This window comes from Lampetra fluviatilis, chromosome 50, assembly GCF_964198595.1.
Source record: "Lampetra fluviatilis chromosome 50, kcLamFluv1.1, whole genome shotgun sequence".
Lineage (NCBI taxonomy): Eukaryota > Metazoa > Chordata > Hyperoartia > Petromyzontiformes > Petromyzontidae > Lampetra > Lampetra fluviatilis.
This window is the reverse complement of record NC_136324.1, coordinates 5,644,729-5,661,379: the sequence shown is the minus strand read 5'-3', so window position 1 is coordinate 5,661,379 and position 16,651 is coordinate 5,644,729. Positions and strand designations below refer to the sequence as shown.

At 48.3% G+C, this 16,651-nt stretch overlaps 1 protein-coding gene across 4 annotated transcripts in view; it reads right to left on the bottom strand.

The window, feature by feature from the left end:
• FIG4 (FIG4 phosphoinositide 5-phosphatase) overlaps nucleotides 1–16,651 on the bottom strand; it is a 32,434-nt gene that overhangs the window by 12,602 nt on the left and 3,181 nt on the right. For all 4 annotated transcript variants that reach the window (XM_078878306.1, XM_078878308.1, XM_078878310.1 and 1 more), the window contains exons 2-17: nucleotides 16,524–16,594; nucleotides 14,846–14,944; nucleotides 10,711–10,846; nucleotides 10,303–10,459; nucleotides 8,889–8,939; nucleotides 8,413–8,591; nucleotides 8,119–8,250; nucleotides 7,517–7,617; nucleotides 7,237–7,399; nucleotides 6,507–6,604; nucleotides 5,343–5,476; nucleotides 4,826–4,942; nucleotides 4,672–4,717; nucleotides 4,172–4,320; nucleotides 2,288–2,454; nucleotides 1,526–1,664 (exon numbers count right to left, since the gene is read on the bottom strand). In XM_078878306.1, the coding sequence (XP_078734432.1) occupies nucleotides 1,526–1,664; nucleotides 2,288–2,454; nucleotides 4,172–4,320; nucleotides 4,672–4,717; nucleotides 4,826–4,942; nucleotides 5,343–5,476; nucleotides 6,507–6,604; nucleotides 7,237–7,399; nucleotides 7,517–7,617; nucleotides 8,119–8,250; nucleotides 8,413–8,591; nucleotides 8,889–8,939; nucleotides 10,303–10,459; nucleotides 10,711–10,846; nucleotides 14,846–14,944; nucleotides 16,524–16,586 (1,931 nt within the window). In that variant the 5' untranslated portion in view covers nucleotides 16,587–16,594. The remainder of the gene's footprint in view (nucleotides 1–1,525; nucleotides 1,665–2,287; nucleotides 2,455–4,171; nucleotides 4,321–4,671; nucleotides 4,718–4,825; nucleotides 4,943–5,342; nucleotides 5,477–6,506; nucleotides 6,605–7,236; nucleotides 7,400–7,516; nucleotides 7,618–8,118; nucleotides 8,251–8,412; nucleotides 8,592–8,888; nucleotides 8,940–10,302; nucleotides 10,460–10,710; nucleotides 10,847–14,845; nucleotides 14,945–16,523; nucleotides 16,595–16,651) is intronic.

The following is a 16,651-nucleotide window of genomic DNA, read 5'->3' as shown; positions in this document are numbered from 1 at the left end:
CAGGCGCAGAGGAACCACAGACCAGGCTGAAAGGTTTCCAGGCAACACCAACACTTGCTCTGCAGTTCTCTACATAATAGGATGTTTTCAACCAATTAGTGAGTCTTCATACATGCGGAAGGAAACCGGAGCACTCGGAGAAAACCCACACATGCAACGGGGCAACACTCCATTCCATACAGAAGGGACATATCCTCTTTTTGTATGGCCGATGTTGATGCAGATCAACAACTACAATTAAGGTGGCTCAAGCCAGACAACCGTGTCAGCTGGTGCAGCAGAGCAGCGTATCATCTTCTTAGGTTTTTTCGGTAAAGTCACGTAGGTAAAAAATAAAATAAATAATATTGATAATAATAGAAATCAAATAATAATGAATTCTTGTAGTCACGAAAGCTTCTAATCTAGAATAGTGGATCATCGCTGTGATGTCTCCTTCGTATACTTGTGGATCGGGGCATTGCGTCGTTCCACACTGGACAGATGATATCGGTCAACACTTTTCTATACTGCATTCCGCTTGGCGAGCCAGGATATTGCACCTTGATGCCCACAAAGGAAGACGCGCAACATGTTTCACTTTCCACCAACCCTCACCTCCACAGTGCAGAATTACAGGCGTGTGAGCCACCAAACCTGTAGGGAACGGGGGTCCATTTAAACCCTTAAGGGAATGACATCCAATTAATTGGCTTGTGAAACGTGTTCAGTGTGCCTAGACTCCAAAGAGCTCTCTGTTACAAGGACGTGTCCCCTGGCAACCGGTGCCAACGCATACGCCGATCTTCTTGGTTCTTTCGGTAAAGTCATGTAGAAGGGAAGTAATAACATAATAAAAATAAAACATAATAAAATAATTCTCACGACGTTTCGGCCACAACGCAAGCAGCCGTCCTCAGGTGAAGACCAGGTCTGTCGGGGAGACAGTGTCTGAAATGGGTGCTTGCATTGTGGCCGAAACGTCGTGAGAATTATTTTATTATGTTTTATTTTTATTATTTTATTACTTCCCTTCTACGTGACTTTACCGAAAGAACCAAGAAGATGGATAGATCCTGCGACTGAAAATCAGCCGAGACGGAGGAAACACACACACACGATGGACGCATACAGGAGAAGATGCCGTAGGATTGGGGCGCACAACAGGAAATCTAATTGGACAGTCTGCACAAGACCCAGGCCGTGAGAATCGTGGACAAAATCAACTAGAATCCTCCCCATACTCTCAATTCTTTCGGTAAAGTCACGTAGGTAAAAAAATGAAATAAAAATTAATTAAAATAAAAGACTAAAATCAGTGATTTTATTATTTTATTTTTACCTACGTGACTTAATTACGTGACTTCACTGATTTTATTATTTTATTTATTAATTTCAATTTTTTTTTTACTTACGTGACTTTACCGAAAGAACTGAGAGTATGAATCCTTGCAGTCACGAAAGCTTCAAATCTAGAATAGAATCCTCCCCATTTGCAGAGTTCACCTATCCGCTTCAACGATTCAGCGGACGGAAGGGCACACACCTGCGCAGCGCGGAAGGGAGGCGGGTGGCATCCGTGTGGTGGAGGTAGTAATCCGTCGTGAGCTCCCACAGATGCAGCCTCCCATCCCGAGGCACAAACATCCCCAGGAACAGGTTCATTGCATCCTGCTTCTCAGCGTCTGCGCAGCGGGGGAGAGGGGTGGGGGGTCACGAGCACAACCCGCATGCGAGTCCACGCACGCGAAGAGTACGAAACGATTTGCAGTCGTGGATTGCAGCGCGTCGCGATGCTACTCGTGGCTGCAGCAGTCACGTTGGTGGATCGCGCGCAATGCATCGTCGGCAATTTCGTACACGCACAACCACACAGTTGTGTATCAGTCTAACGAGGAGCCAAAAAATATCACGTACATGGTCTAAAGTCCAGTTTGCGAGAACATTTTTCAAGGATTAGCATCACACACCTGTCATCCCATACGGTTTACCTGTATTCTTGTACAGGGAAATTGAGTTTTCAGGTCCACACGGCGTGCAGCCGTTTCAATACGGGCACAAAAAATATTTTTGTAGGATGAACGTTGAGATTTACAAGGGCACGGGGTGACCAATAAGGTCTGAATTGGTCTGTAATAAGGTCGGGCAACTGATAAGGGGTTGACAGGTATGCATCATATACTCCTGCAGGGCACATGCACATGAATGCAAAGCAGGCCCCACACGCACGGCGAAGCGTCTTGCCATGTGTATCGCGACTCGCATTGCCTGAAAAGCGTCTAGCCGTGTGCATTGCGATTCGCTTTGCCTGAAAAGGCGTTGCTGTAGTAGCGGGAGAGCGTCTGCATGATGTCCCGCGAGTGTGAGGTCCACGGCGTCAGCTTGCGGTAAGTCTTGACACGGTGCACCAGCTGGGAGCCTCCGTACTGCAGGGCTAGCGTATCACCGTGGTCTTCGTACAACTCTTCCAGGATCCTGTAACATGACAGCATCCAATAGCCACAAGGAACGTCTCGATGCACAGGCTACAGTTGTGTGCACATGCTGGTCACATTCACATGCTTCCGCTTATGACAGTTTTAGTTAATTTAGTAAATTATTTTTGTAATGTATTTATAATATCATTTTTATGCTGAGTGTCTGCTACTGTTGTGTCCTGTGCAAAGATTTGAGCTCCTTGATTAAACGCGCTATATAAATGCAATTATTTACGATTAAATTTCGATTTAAAGCTTTCGTGACTGCAGGGATTCATCTTCTTGGTTCTTTCGGTAAAGTCACGTAGAAGGAAAATAATAAAATAATAAAAATAAAACATAATCAAATAATTCTCACGACGTTTCGGCCACAACGCAAGCAGCCGTCCTCAGGTGAAGAAATGTATGATTATTAGAAGCACAAAACCTCAATTGTATGCCCAAATCTCAATGCAGGGTGTATGACCCGAGTGGATATGATCTCTGCGATGTGGTGACGTGGTTGGTGCTGTTTGTGTACTAACACTTCGCTCGCATACTGCCTTCCTCTTTTAAAACAGCATCCAACTTGAGGTCACAATTGAGACATCTTTGCTGTGCTAGATGTCATTGCTAACCTGAGCGCAAGACTAAGAAGGATGAAGTGTTAAGGCATGTGCCCTTAATCCAGCGAGTTGGATCATGCGAGACTGGAGCCATTGGTGCTATGGTGAGCAGATTTCTGGCAGGCTGCAGCAGCTTTGAGTATCCGCCCTTTTCTCAGCATGTGGGATTTCTTTGGGCACTCCTGTTAATTCCCACATGCAATGCTGCGAAAGAAGTTCAACAACATAAGGAAAAAAAATAAACATCATAGGCAGGGACCCACCTGCCTATGATGTTTTCCAAGGCAAGTTTTCCAAGTTAAAATAAAGAATTACACTAGCATAGCTTGGAAGATATGATGAGGCAGCAATGGTTGCGCTGGGTGGGGGCACATGTGCAAGATAGGTAAGGGCTAATTGCCAAGACAGGCAATAGGAGTGGTCTCCATTTACTTGATACAGCTATCGTGCTGTGACGGTTCCACCTGAAGACGGAGGCTTGTGTTGCCTCCGAAACGTCGTGATTTTTATTTTATTTTTATTTTTTACCTACGTGACTTTACCGAAAAAACCCAAGAATATGGTCTCCACGAGTCCGTTGACCAAGGGAAAGACCTAAGAGCAGGCGCTGGGATACTATTAGCACAGATCCTGAAGGTCTCGTTGCCAACTGTGCAGCAGCTGCAGGATCTGCAGCGGCGGAGAGCGTTGCAGAGGTGTGTTGACATCTTGATCTTGAAAATGCCAACCCATAGCCGTTGGCTGCACTGTGCACATGCGTGTAGGTGTATGCACTCAAAGTGTGCGCAGTGTTCTTTGGGTCTTTTGGTAAAGCCACGTAGATAGAACAATAACAAAATTATCACGACGTTTCGATCGCAACACAAGCAATCGTCATCAGGCAGCTCTCCCGCTCTATTTTTTCACCTGCTGACGATTGCTTGTGTTGCGATCGAAACGCCGTGATAATTTTGTTATTTTTCTATCCACGTGGCTTCACCGAAAGACCCAAAGAATATGAATTCCTGCAGTCACGAAAGCTTTGAGTCAAGATTTGTGGTGTGCAGTGTGTTCAGGGTTGCATACGTAGCTGTGCGCATGTGCATGGTAGCCCGTGCGTGCACTCCATACCTGGCAGCGTCGGTGTCAAGCTCCAGCTGCGGACTGCCGAGCACTCCCAGAGCGTACAGCTGATATGCGAGCGCACACTTTCCAACCATGAACTGTGCGGTGTTAGTGCGGTCCAGACAGTCGACGCAGTTAGTCCGTAGTACTCCTGTCTGATTACACACGATAACACTATATTACATTGCGCATGCCTTCATAGAGAACGTTTGAAAACTTGCATAAAAAACGTACACACACAAAACTAGTGTAAATACTCCTATATATAGCTTTCAGTTTACTGCCATTGCCAACACTATCCACAGCATGTCCTTATCTTATCACCATCAGCCATGATTAATCGACAGCCGGATGAAGCCCTCCCCATGCCACCGCCACCACCTCCCGTGATCTTGCGATGCAACAATAAATCCAGCATGATGTGTTCACGTGTTAAACATTTCCAATTGCCCCACTGCTCTCTCAATGTGGTGTAGAGAGCCGACAACAGGGTTATGAGCGAGCACCTGTAACTGTCGACCAGCCATCCTTAGTCCCCCGATCTCATCCAATCTGCTCACCGACACACGCACACAGAGATTCAGAGACGCAGTTAAATACTAACCCCACGAGACTCACCCCCTCCACCAGGTGCGGGGTCTATTCCTGGTTGTCCCTCACCTCTCCTCGAGGTGCAGAGCGTTGCAATAGTAGCTCCGCTTGTTCATGAAGAAACCCGTCTTCCTGAGAACTCCCTCTGCAATGTCACTCAGCTTGTCCAGCACGTTCACATGCTTCCTGCAGCACACAACAAAAACATCGACAACAAACAAACCTAAGCAGCACATCTACAACGATCGCCGCAACGAACACGACCACAACCGGGCGCACGAGTCGGTGTGTGTGCCCCGTACACATCGTAAAAGCTGATTTAAAGCTTTCGTGACTGCAGGGATTCATCTTCTTGGCTCTTTCGGTAAAGTCACGGAGAATGGAAATAATAAAATAATAAAATAAGACAGACGCTGTCTCCCCGACAGACCTGGTCTTCACCTGAGGACGGCTGCTTGCGCTGTGGCCGAAACGTCGTGAGAATTATTTTATTATGTTTTTCATTATTTCCATTCTACGTGACTTTACCGAAAGAACCAAGAAGATGGTAAAAGCTGTCGGAGCGAGCCGTGCGCGTGGCCTCCACCTCTTGCTGTACTTGGCCATGTCCCACGCGATGTAGTGGATGTGGTGCTCGGGGGGGAGGAAGAGGTTCAGGTAGCCGACGGCCGCCAGCAGCTCCTCGCTCAGCAGGCTCTCATGGCGACGCTTCTCGTGACGCTTCTCACGCAAGCCAAGGACGCACGCACACCGGCATGCAAAGACAAAGATCCCCCGTGTAGCCTTAACAGACTGTCGGGGGAAGTGCTGTTTGCAAGCGCCTATGAAAGCCCGAACGGCACACGAGGGGGTGGGTGGCCAGCACCACGCCCGGCCGCATTTCTCTTCCTAGTGGCGATGTTTACTCATTTGAGGCCGAGTCGACCTAGGGGAGGCTCAGAACCGTTTCAGATAATCGTCACTGGTGTTGGACTTGAGCAGGAATCGAACTCGGGTCCCCGGGTTCGTAGCGCTGAGCGCTAACCACTACGCCACCGCTCCCCACACACACACAGATGTATACACGTGCACTTGCGCATGATGCCACACCACACACACACACGCACCTCTAGAAATAGACAAAGAACCCCTGTATAGCCTTAACAGGATTTTGGGACAAGTGCTGTAAGCGAGCACATACGAAGGCAGGCACGGCACGCGAGGGGGTGGGTGGGTGGCCGGAACTATGTCCAACAACCTTTGTCTCCCCAGAGTTGATGGCACACCAAACCAGGTATTAATTTAAGGCTGAGTTGACATAGAAGAGGCCTAGGACCGATTCAAATATCCACCACTTTTGTTATTGGTCGCGAGTGGAAATCGGACTGGGGTTTTCTGGGTTCCATGCACACACGCACGCGGTGGCCAGATGTTAACTAGCTCGCCTGGTCTACAGGAGGTCATGGCTTCGATCCCGACCCTGACGCCTGTCTATTTGGAATTTGAATGTTCTCCCCGTGGTCTACCGGGTTTTCCCTCCGCATTTAGAAACATGCGTTTAGAGTATTGGCTACTGTAAATATCCACATGCTCAGCGACTTCATTTGTGGCCAGGTCGTTTCTGAAAAGAAGCTATACAACTCAGTGGGCCTCAACCTGCTAAAATAAAAAAATGTTTAGTTTAGTACACCTCCATGCACAGGTGTGCCTCGCACTGTCACGGCATGTACAAGGTGTACGGTACTCCGCGCACGAATGCCTCCAGGATCACCTTGACCAGGTTGAGGATGACGATGGGGGAACCAAATCGCTGCAGCATCTGATCAAAATGCAGCCCGGCCACCAGCATGTACGGGTCCGCCTGATCCACTGGGAAACAATGGCAAGACAGCAGCTAGTATTGAATATTTGCTTTAAAAAAACAGCAGTGGCAGCAATCACAGTTGACATAACTTAATAACGTAGATTTCGATTTAAAGCTTTCGTGACTGCAGGGATTCATCTTCTTGGTTCTTTCGGTAAAGTCACGTAGAAGGGAAATAATAAAATAATCAAGCATAATAAAATAATATATTATTAATACATTTAAATAAAGCATAATAAAAATAATATATTATTTTATTATGTTCTATTTTTATTATTTCCCTTCTACGTGAATTTACCGAAAGAACCAAGAAGATGCATAATGTAGGTTTTTTTTAAGTCATTATCATGATGGGTAATTGATTTTGGGTTAGACCTCCGAATGATCTCATGACCGTACCTGTGTCATTAAGAAACCTCCATCACCGGACACAGCCAAACAGATCGTCCCATGGACGCAACCGGTTATAAAACTCGCCAATCATCATCACTTCAGCTCATCGACGAGCTGACGACCAAATGCCTACAATCAATCGATAGAGTCTCGCGGTTTGATACGCTTCTCTTGAAACTGGGGCAAGGCATCGCCGGGGTCAAGATGCGGGCCAGTCAAGAGCAAGTGCGCAGGCAGGACCCACGCGTGATGGGTGGCTTTGGGATCATGGAGGAGATATCCTGGGACCAGTGCAGCGGCACAGAGCCACGCAGCTGCACGTAGGAGGAGAAGCGGCCGTGGGTGAAGGTCATCACCGAGGCGTCCTGCACGATCTGCTCCGTCTCCACCTCGTTCGCCACGTCCCCCTGGCGCGGTGACAAAATCGTCGCCATCACAGGTGTCACCGTGGCGCACGGCTTCCGCGTAGCGGCTTTAACGAGTCGGTGAACGATTAGACGCGACGTAGTGGACATTTCCGGCACCTCGGAGTTTGCTCCCCTCTTGAGAAATCTTGTCCCGGCAAAGCGAGCAGAGCGGCGCGCGATGAGGGTTATGTAGACTGGCCGTCCATACACAACGAGCTCTGAAGGTCGGAGGTCAAGGGAAACACACAAAGTCTCTGCAACGACTTACACCTGCCACACAAACGTTGAACTTCCTTTGCACCGTACGTAGCCGACCGTGCCAATTCCACTCCACCACACCGTCTCGTCACAAAAGTGACTCCGTGCTCATAGCAACATTCATGTGGTGTTCATCTCCAGTTTAGAGCCCTGAGCCAGTAATGGAAATTCCACATTCCTGTGGCGGGGGTGAGCCTATCCATAGGACAACCACTATTGATGTCCCAACCAAGTGGTACTGATTTTGGAGGTGGGATGAGCTGAGTCAACTCCCAACCAGGATATTAACTTGCAGCCTTCCGACTGCGACCTGCTCATTGTACCACCGAGCCACTTGGCCGGTTACGCTTACAAAATGCTGGGACACAACCCGCCGCACAGTGCTCGACATGCCGTTGAAGTTCCACAGGAGACTCTATCGATTGATTGGAGGGGAGAGGCACGCGGTTAGGACAGGATACTGGATTGTGCACAAAATCCATGCGTGACGTGCAGGACCCAATCTGGATGGACGCTCCCTTGGAAGGTCTCGAGCAGAAAACTGTTCCACACATACTTCTTGCACGAAGCGCAGCGAACGCCGGACCTGCTGCCTGCGCACCCCACACAGCGACACACACCACACGGGGAAGGACGTGGCGAGGTGACACACAGCACACAGGGACGGACGCTGGAGAAGGGACACACCACACAAGGAAGGCTGCTGGGGAAGTGACACACCCCGTGTCTTATGGAGTGAGTGAACCCCCCCGTACCATGCGAGTGGTGTGGGGCCAATCCCTCTTCCTCGAAGATGTCAAAGCTGCTGGGCGGGGCGCGGTGGCTCAGTGGGAGGACGGACGCTTGGGTTGCGGATGTGGAGGGGGTGGTGTCTCGCGCCGTAGCCAACATCGTAAGATTGTACTGGAGCGAGTGCGTGAGGTTGTAGCTGTAGCTGTGGTGAAAAAGACGCGCAGGCGCTGTTACAGAAAATCAGTAGCCGTGGTCATTATTCACGAGATATTGTGGGAGCTTTCATATTACTGGCAAACAGCCGTAATTAACAATACAATAACAAAGGGTGCCTTTATCAATAAGCCATTGCAATGCACAGTCAAAAAAAGCACTGCATATCCTGATATAAAATACGGGAATGCTGGAGTCATGAGCGAGCTTTAGAATTTGTTACTAATATTTACCGTTGTATTTGTAAACGATGTCCTTGTTGTCTACATACAAGTAAGTGCATTACCTAAAATAGAAGTTGCTTGACAGGTCCACATTTTGGAAAATCTTCACATATCTGAAACACAGCAAGAACCATGTTAGCGATTCTATTCCTGAATGCAACACTCCCAACCTGAGCATCGCAAACTCTGCTCAGAGCATGACCATGCTTCCTGCAGCTGTACTGAGTCCATGGGACCAGACCAGACGCTTTGCTTGATGGTGCCACCTGGGGTGGGTAGATTGTTAGAGGTTCGCGGTTCAGGATCACCAACGGGCCGCCCTGGTTAATAGTGCGAGTATAGTAACCATAAAACACACACTGTCCGCTTCACAGTGGCTGGTAAAGATCCCACGATGTCATTCAAAGAGTAGGACATTGTGTGTCGACATGGTGAAAATGTAACCTCGCTCTCCCCTACCGCAAAACTACTGCAGACTACGTGAAGCACAGTGCCTTTGTGATAGCCTTGCGCTTAATTGTGTGAAAATCGAACAATACCCGTGATTTGACCCGATTCAGAGGAACCGATTATCCGCACGTGTGAAATTAAAGTGAAGTAGTGTGTGAGAACACCCATTGAATAACGCGTCACAAGTTTCACCCACTGCACAGCTGACATTCCATAAGCTCAGTGAAAGCGCTCTTGGCGCCAAACCACAAGTGAGCCTATCGCTTTGAAATTATGTTTGATATTTTTTTCTTTAAACAGAGAGTAACACTCCTAATGTCATGCATTTCATTATACCAAACATTAAAGCTCCACACAGTCTTATAGATTCAATGACATCCATTGTTAAGTGTTCTTCTTCCCAGTAGTAGTTTACAGATTCATATTCTTGGTTCTTTCGGTAAAGTCACGTAGAAGGGAAATAATAAAATAAGAAAAATAAAATTCTCACGACGTTTCGATTGCAACACAAGCAATCATTATCAGGTGTGAAAACCACAGCAATAATTTTTTTCCCAAATTTTCTTGCTGTGGTTTTCACACCTGATGATGATTCTAGATTTGAAGCTTTCGTGACTGCAAGGATTCATATTCTTAGGTTTTTTCGGTAAAGTCACGTAGGTAAAAAATTAAAATTAATAAAAGTAAAATAAAAGACGGAAGCTTGTGTTGCCTCCGAAACGTCGTGATTTTTATTTTATTTTACTTTTGTTAATTTTAATGTTTTACCTACGTGACTTTACCGAAAAAACCTGATGATGATTGCTTGTGTTGCAATCGAAACGTCGTGATAATTTAATTGTTTCATTTTTATTATTTTATTATTTCCCTTGTACGTGACTTTACCGAAAGAACCAAGAATATGAATCCCTGCAGTCACGAAAGCTTTAAATCGAAAAATGAAAGACAGCTTTCGACTCGGTTAAAGACGTAGGAGAGGGGGGGGGTTTGGCGCTTGAATAAAAAAAAGGGGGAATCCAGAGGTACCTGGCTTCATCTGGGTGGCTGACGCGCACAGATTCGTGGGGGATGTACGTCATCACGGTGTCCTCAATCTTGTAGATGCTGTGGCCCCCGATATCGGCCACCTTGCGACGCTTAGTGATGAGCACCATGTAGTAGCCCTCCAGGAAGCGCACAAACCCTTAAGGAGGCAAGGCACAATGCAGCACACAACTGTGGAACACGAGCCCAGTAAAGCACTCACCATGGCACACGGCGCATAACGAAACACGCCGCAATGCAGCTCCCAACACAGCAAACCGATGCAGCACAACGCAACGCACTGAACACCGCACAGCAGAGCGCCCACGCGACTACAACTCGGCTAGCAACACGGCGCACGACGCGAGACACACGAGGGTACATGCTCGCTACCGTAGCGCCGAGTCTTACCGACGATGCCGTGCGCAGTTGTGGCACGAGAAAGGCCTGGGAGGCCGAGTAGGGGCCCTCTCGCGCCGGAGCGAGCACGGTTGCCCAGGTCGAGGCGGCCCAACAGATCACGCACCTCTGCCTCGCTATACACGTGCTGCATCAAGCACAGGTCACACACAACATTTAGATTGAAAGCTTTCGTGACTGCAAGGATTCGTCTTCTTGGTTCTTTCGGTAAAGTCACGTAGAAGGGAAGTAATAAAATAATAAAAATAAAACATTATTAAATAATTCTCACGACGTTTCGGCCACAACGCAAGCAGCCGTCCTCAGGTGAAGAACAGGTCTGTTGGGAAGACGTTATTTTATTATGTTTTGTTTTTATTATTTTATTATTTCCCTTCTACGTGACTTTACCGAAAGAACCAAGAAGATCACACACAACAGCGAGCGTCAGTGTCCTTCGAAATAACGTGGGTGGGTAAAACCGTGCCCCGTATATATAAAAATATATATATTTGTAAAAATTATGAAAATGTAGAAATATGATAATTGTTTTTTTTTACCCTTCTATCTGGCAACAAAACTGACACCTTTTTTTACAAGGAGTCATGTTTACATAGACCACAATACCTGCAGTCATAATGCAAACAAAAAACATAACTCTGATAATGTGCAAACAAAAAACATAACTCTGATAATGTGCATTATCAGAGTTATGTTTTTTGTTTGCATTATGACTGCAGATATTGTGGTCTATGTAAACATGACTCCTTGTAAAAAAGGTGTCAGTTTTGTTGCCAGATAGAAGGGTAAAAAAACAATTATCATATTTTTTACTGGCAAATGAGGTTCCAATGGTATAATGTAGAAATAAATAAGCAAATAAACTGAACAGCGTGCAACGATTTTTGCATTTTCACAATCTGAATCAATCTCCATTTAGTAGGCAGCCCCGCTGGCATAGTGAGCCACCGAGCAGATCACGCAGCAAGCTACATGGCTTGTAAAAATGCAGGCAGAGCTCACTCGCCTGCGTCATGAACTAGGCCCAACGGGCTCTGTGCGTTCATGGGAACGCAGCACGGATGACGTCTATTGAAGTCTGGCGACATGCTGGAGTGGTACAGTGAGCATCGTAGATATTTTCGAACAGCTGCCAGCATTACAAATCCACATGAACGTGTGGGGCCACTGCATCCAATGTGAAACTCAAAACACTGGACACAATATGCATTGTGCCGCTCAGCGGGTTATCGGAGGTCAAAATGTGCACGGCGTTCACTGGCGTGTGCACGGCGCGTGACGAGGCAGCATTTATACAGCAAGCAAATAGGTCGCGTGTGTGTGCACAGTCACACAAGCGGGGAACACATGTCACAGGGTGTGCAGGACACACCGAGGGATCAACACGTGTAGGGTACACAGTACACTGGGAGGGAACACGCGTGTAGAGTACGCAGTACACTGGGAGGGAACACGCGTGTAGAATACACAGTACACAGGGAGGGAACACGCGTGTAGAGTACGCAGTACACAGGGAGGGAACACGCGTGTAGAGTACACAGTACACTGGGAGAGAACACGCGTGTAGAGTACACAGTACACAGGGAGAGAACACGCGTGTAGAGTACATAGTACACAAGGAGAGAACACGCATGTCGAGTACACAGTACACAGGGAGGGAACACACGTGTAGAGTACGCAGTACACGGGGAGAGAACACGCGTGTAGAGTATATAGTACACGGGGAGAGAACACGCATGTAGAGTACATAGTACACAGGGAGAGAACACGCGTGTAGAGTACACAGTACACAGGGAGGGAACACACGTGTAGAGTACATAGTACACTGGGAGAGAACACGCGTGTAGAGTACACAGTACACAGGGAGAGAACACGCGTGTAGAGTACATAGTACACAGGGAGAGAACACGCGTGTAGAGTACGCAGTACACTGGGAGAGAACACGCGTGTAGAGTACACAGTACACTGGGAGGGAACACGCGTGTAGAGTACACAGTACACTGGGAGGGAACACACGTGTAGAGTACATAGTACACAGGGAGAGAACACACGTGTAGAGTACGCAGTACACAGGGAGGGAACACGCGTGTAGAGTACACAGTACACTGGGAGGGAACACACGTGTAGAGTACGCAGTACACGGGGAGAGAACACGCGTGTAGAGTACATAGTACACGGGGAGAGAACACGCGTGTAGAGTACGCAGTACACTGGGAGAGAACACGCGTGTAGAGTACATAGTACACTGGGAGAGAACACGCGTGTAGAGTACGCAGTACACTGGGAGAGAACACACGTGTAGAGTACGCAGTACACTGGGAGAGAACACACGTGTAGAGTACGCAGTACACTGGGAGAGAACACACGTGTAGAGTACGCAGTACACTGGGAGAGAACACACGTGTAGAGTACATAGTACACAGGGAGAGAACACGCGTGTAGAGTACGCAGTACACTGGGAGAGAACACGCGTGTAGAGTACGCAGTACACTGGGAGAGAACACACGTGTAGAGTACGCAGTACACTGGGAGAGAACACACGTGTAGAGTACGCAGTACACTGGGAGAGAACACACGTGTAGAGTACATAGTACACAGGGAGGGAACACGCGTGTAGAGTACATAGTACACAGGGAGAGAACACGCGTGTAGAGTACATAGTACACAGGGAGAGAACACACGTGTAGAGTACGCAGTACACTGGGAGAGAACACGCGTGTAGAGTACATAGTACACAGGGAGAGAACACACGTGTAGAGTACATAGTACACAGGGAGAGAACACGCGTGTAGAGTACACAGTACACGGGGAGAGAACACGCGTGTAGAGTACGCAGTACACGGGGAGAGAACACGCGTGTAGAGTACGCAGTACACGGGGAGAGAACACGCGTGTAGAGTACACAGTACACAGGGAGGGAACACACGTGTAGAGTACACAGTACACAGGGAGAGAACACGCGTGTAGAGTACATAGTACACGGGGAGAGAACACGCGTGTAGAGTACGCAGTACACAGGGAGAGAACACACGTGTAGAGTACGCAGTACACGGGGAGAGAACACGCGTGTAGAGTACACAGTACACAGGGAGGGAACACACGTGTAGAGTACACAGTACACAGGGAGAGAACACGCGTGTAGAGTACATAGTACACGGGGAGAGAACACGCGTGTAGAGTACGCAGTACACAGGGAGAGAACACACGTGTAGAGTACGCAGTACACGGGGAGAGAACACGCGTGTAGAGTACATAGTACACGGGGAGAGAACACGCATGTAGAGTACATAGTACACAGGGAGAGAACACACGTGTAGAGTACGCAGTACACAGGGAGGGAACACACGTGTAGAGTACGCATTACACGGGGAGAGAACACGCGTGTAGAGTACATAGTACACAGGGAGAGAACACACGTGTAGAGTACGCAGTACACAGGGAGAGAACACACGTGTAGAGTACATAGTACACAGGGAGAGAACACACGTGTAGAGTACATAGTACACAGGGAGGGAACACACGTGTAGAGTACGCAGTACACTGGGAGAGAACACGCGTGTAGAGTACGCAGTACACTGGGAGAGAACACGCGTGTAGAGTACGCAGTACACTGGGAGAGAACACGCGTGTAGAGTACGCAGTACACTGGGAGAGAACACACGTGTGGAGTACGCAGTACACTGGGAGAGAACACGCGTGTAGAGTACGCAGTACACGGGGAGAGAACACGCGTGTAGAGTACGCAGTACACTGGGAGAGAACACGCGTGTAGAGTACGCAGTACACTGGGAGAGAACACGCGTGTGGAGTACGCAGTACACTGGGAGAGAACACGCGTGTGGAGTACGCAGTACACTGGGAGAGAACACGCGTGTAGAGTACGCAGTACACTGGGAGAGAACACGCGTGTGGAGTACGCAGTACACTGGGAGAGAACACGCGTGTAGAGTACACAGTACACAGGGAGGGAACACACGTGTAAAGTACACAGTACACGGGGAGAGAACACACACATATTCTGAACTTTTTAGCACCAATAGAGTACACAGTACACAGGGAGGATACACACATGAACAGTACGCAGTGCACGGGGAGGGAACACACATGCTGAGTACATGAGAGGCACCTTGTCATCACTGAGGCTCAGCTCACGTGGCTCAGTGCGGTCAATCTTGAGCACTCGGAACTTGGAACCTGCGTCGTTGGAGCCCACGAGGAAGAACCTCTGAAACAAACCGAGTCGCACCGCGCCTGTCAACGCAACATATCAATGAGCCTCTGGGACAACATCGCTTTCCTGTCGCAACGTTTATCCGGCCCAGCAAATTCTGCCACGTGTCCGTGTTTTGTTTCCAATGTCCTACGTCCGTTTTCCTCAAATTCAGTGCCTGTCAAAGTGAATGTCCGCAGTCTGTGTGTTCTACTAACACACGTTCAAATGCCGCCGTGTGTCTGTGCACGACTGTACACGGTATTGTGTCCGTGTGTTTGTACATGCATGTGCAAAGGAAAGCGTGGCACTTGGTATACCCCGTGCAACAATTCCACTTTCCCAGGTTCAATTCGTGGCCATGTACCTGTCAATTATACAATACAGTCTTCAACTATATTTTATCTCTTTTGCAGCTGCATTTCCAAGAACCTTTTAAATAATCTTCCAATTTTGAGAGATAAAAAATGTACATTATATATTAAAAAATATATACAGTAATTTAAATAATTAGGTTTAGGCTTTTCCAGGAGATTTGATTTGCAGAGCAAAGGGGGTCTTGCAAGGAGAAAAGTGTGATGTGTGGTAATAGCTTCAGAGGTGCTCGCTAACAGCACTTGCCCCACCATTATGTTATGGCTATACGGGGGATCTTTGTCTTTGTGCGAAGTGGGGAGCAATGGTGTAGCGGTTAGCGCTACGCTGCGCTACGAACCCGGCGAGCCGAGTTCGATTCCCGCTCAAGGCCAACACCAGTGACGATTATCTGAACCGGTCACGGGCCTCCCCTAGGTCGACTCAGCCTCAAATGAGTACCTGATGCGGTGTGTAAACATAGCCACGAGAGAGACAAAGGCGGGCGGGCGTGGTGCTGACCACCCACCCCCTCGTGTGCCGTGCCAGCCTTCATAGGTGCTCGCTAACAGCACTTGCCCCAACAGTCTGCCAAGGCTATATGTGGGATCTTTGTCTTTGTGTGAAATTAGAGTTGACGTGTGGAGTAATTAACTCGGGCACCAGTCCACGAAGAACTCTGAAGACAGCCACAGCGATCTTATTATACTCAGTCCGACATTAGATCCGCACCCAGTGGAGTTGGCATTGGAACCTAGTGTGTGTGTGTGTGCGTCTCTTCGTGTTAAGGGGCCGTCCATAAATGACGTCACGCGATTTTGGACGATTTTTGACCCCCCCCCCCTCGTCACACGGCGTCACAAAAAGTCAGACCCCCCCTCAAATATGACGTCACAAAGCTCTGCCCCCCCCCCCCCCCAAAATAAAACACGCTTCAAATCGCGTTTAACTATTGTCATTGTAGTGCGTATTTAATGTGCCGCTGCACCCTGATGTTGTAGGAGAAAACATTTATTAAAAGGTATATTTAATTAAGTAGAACGTTTTGTCTATATTTTATTTAAAGTTGCGCATTTTGATGTGACGTCACATTTCTCAAACGCCCCCCCCCCAGTCACACATGATCACAAATGTCTGACCCCCCCCCCCTAGGTGCGTGACGTCATTTATGGACGGCCCCCTACTGCACGTCGCGAGACAACACAAGGCCGATGATGCCGGGACGTGGTCCACCGCTCACCGCGCGAGTTTCGTACAGCACCAGCTTCTGCACCGAGCTGATGATCGGACAGGCGTCTGCCATGACGCCACCTGGAGAGACAGACAAAGTGGCAGCATCGGCCCACGACGATCTCTCTGCTGCTGCTG